Source organism: Cariama cristata, unplaced genomic scaffold (genome assembly GCF_000690535.1).
Source record: "Cariama cristata isolate BGI_N322 unplaced genomic scaffold, ASM69053v1 scaffold44365, whole genome shotgun sequence".
Taxonomy (NCBI): Eukaryota; Metazoa; Chordata; class Aves; order Cariamiformes; family Cariamidae; genus Cariama; species Cariama cristata.
The window spans coordinates 1-1,985 of record NW_009618981.1 but is presented as its reverse complement, the minus strand read 5'-3'; the positions used below and the strand labels follow the sequence as shown (position 1 = coordinate 1,985).

At 40.4% G+C, this 1,985-nt stretch overlaps 1 protein-coding gene across 1 annotated transcript; it reads right to left on the bottom strand.

The window, feature by feature from the left end:
• Positions 1-376: 376 nt before the first annotated feature.
• On the bottom strand, positions 377-1,750 carry PTAR1 (protein prenyltransferase alpha subunit repeat containing 1; the record flags this gene model as incomplete). The annotated part of the gene is made up of 2 exons (XM_009701051.1): positions 377-850; positions 1,431-1,750. Coding segments are annotated over 2 exons (669 nt in total), but the record flags the coding sequence as incomplete, so codon positions are not given.
• Between the last annotated feature and the right edge of the window lie 235 nt (positions 1,751-1,985).

Here is a 1,985-nt window from a genome sequence, read left to right as displayed (position 1 = left end):
TCTGGTGTTCTACCAAAGGTTGCTAATACAAAAGTAATACCACTCACCGAATATAGTCTGAATCCAATAATGTATTAGCAAGATGCCACTTCAGGAAAGATGAACAACGTGGAAACAGGTTTAGCTGATACTGATAAATCCTCCTATTCTTTTTTGAGACACTCTGTTTCAAAAGCATTTCAGACTTTTTTTTTTTAAAGCCAAATGATTCAGAGTCCAGCTTAATGTAGAAGTTAAAAAAATAAGAAAATGGCATGGTAGGAAGATGACACAGACTAATTTCTTAAAAAGATTCAAGAATGAACTGCATTTGCTTAATAAAAAGGTATGCCAGTTCTTTAATAAATAGTGACAGACTTCTACTCTGACTATGAACTTTAGGACTTACCATTAAAAGAGTGAGAAACACATGGTTAGCTTACACTTGCAACCAAGACATGCATTTGTGTCTGAAAAGAGAATATTGCACTAAAAGAACCCTGAATGCTTTAAACACTTCCTTCACTGACTTAAAAAAGTAACTAGCCATTTCCTATAAGCAGTAGCAAACCTGGCTTGGTCCGCATCCCTACAAGTTGATAATACTTTATCAATGAACCGATATTCCACTTCTGGACCAAGAGAGTCCTGCACAGGAGCACGCTTCAGGCGTTTTGTTTCTTGGGTATAACCTTGTTTGCTGCTGGATTCATTCAAACCATCTACATCCATAGCTTGTGCCATGTGACTTGTCGCTGGACTGTGGTGGGAATTACTCAGAGTTTCATCACTGCTGTCCACAGATGATACCACTGCACTCAGAAGAGGAATTTTGTTGCTTAGGTGGTGCTGAAGGTAGAACACACACCTTCTTCAGAGGAAAAGGAAGGAAGGAAAAAAAAAGAAAAGAAAAGAAAAAAATGTCATGCACTGAAAATAATCTGCTGTTGTTGCTGAACTGCTTCAGTTCACTTGCCATCCCACCAGATTCCCCCACAAACAGCCAAAATCTGCTGTCAGCTGCTCACACTCTACAAAAAAGGGCTCAGTGTCACTTTGGCAAATCTGCTGTTACCTAGTCAGGCACACACACCCAGCTGGCAAAGTAGAGGTTTTCTGCAGCTGATCCACCTTCTGCGTATCTTTTGCTCATCTTTTGCCCTTCAAACATTTTAAGTGTTAGGAGGCTGATTAACAGCATCTTGTGTCTCTTGCACAAACTATGGGGACAAGTGGAGCTTACATCAACAAGATACTTAAGCCAAATCAAATTTTCCATTCAATAGCTCTGATTATGCTCTTGAATGTTTTCCAAAGGCTTAAGACATAGTAGTTTAGAAATCTTTTATTGAGTGGTACTTTTTAAAATCAGAATAACCATTTGTCTGGAAACATCAGGCAAAGAACAATCCACAAATCAGAAGGACAGTCTTTTGACCAACTCCTCTTACCTATGACACCACAAGGTTTCATGCCCTGGATAAGTATCAATCAGTTCAGTGCAGAGCTCTAACTCTTCCTCTAAACGGCGGGGGAGATCCACGCTCTGCTCCTCTGCACAGGCAGCTTCTGCCCCTGCACCCTCCTCCTCCTCCTTTTGAAGGCTAGGGTTTTGCTCATTTACCATTTGATTTTGTACCAGTACATTATTGTCAGTCACTGTTCTGCCAAGCAAGGACTTGAGTAAGAACTGGCGGTAATGAAATCCACTGTGGTCTGAGACATGCGTGGATACCCAGTATTTAGTGGACAAAAGTTCATCGAGGAGAACCTGAAACAAAAAAGCAGTGACAGTTATCAATCAGTATAAAGATGGAATTTGCCACCACTGTTTCTGTATTAAAGTAACCTCTCCTCTGGGGATTTCAACCACTGTGGTAATAGTTTAAGAACACACACAGAAAAATGAAGTAATCACTAACCCTTTTCCACTGTGGGCTGACAAGTGTCTTGGCATCCCTGCACAAAAGAAATTATACGTCTTCCAAACTCTGAAAAGATAGGCA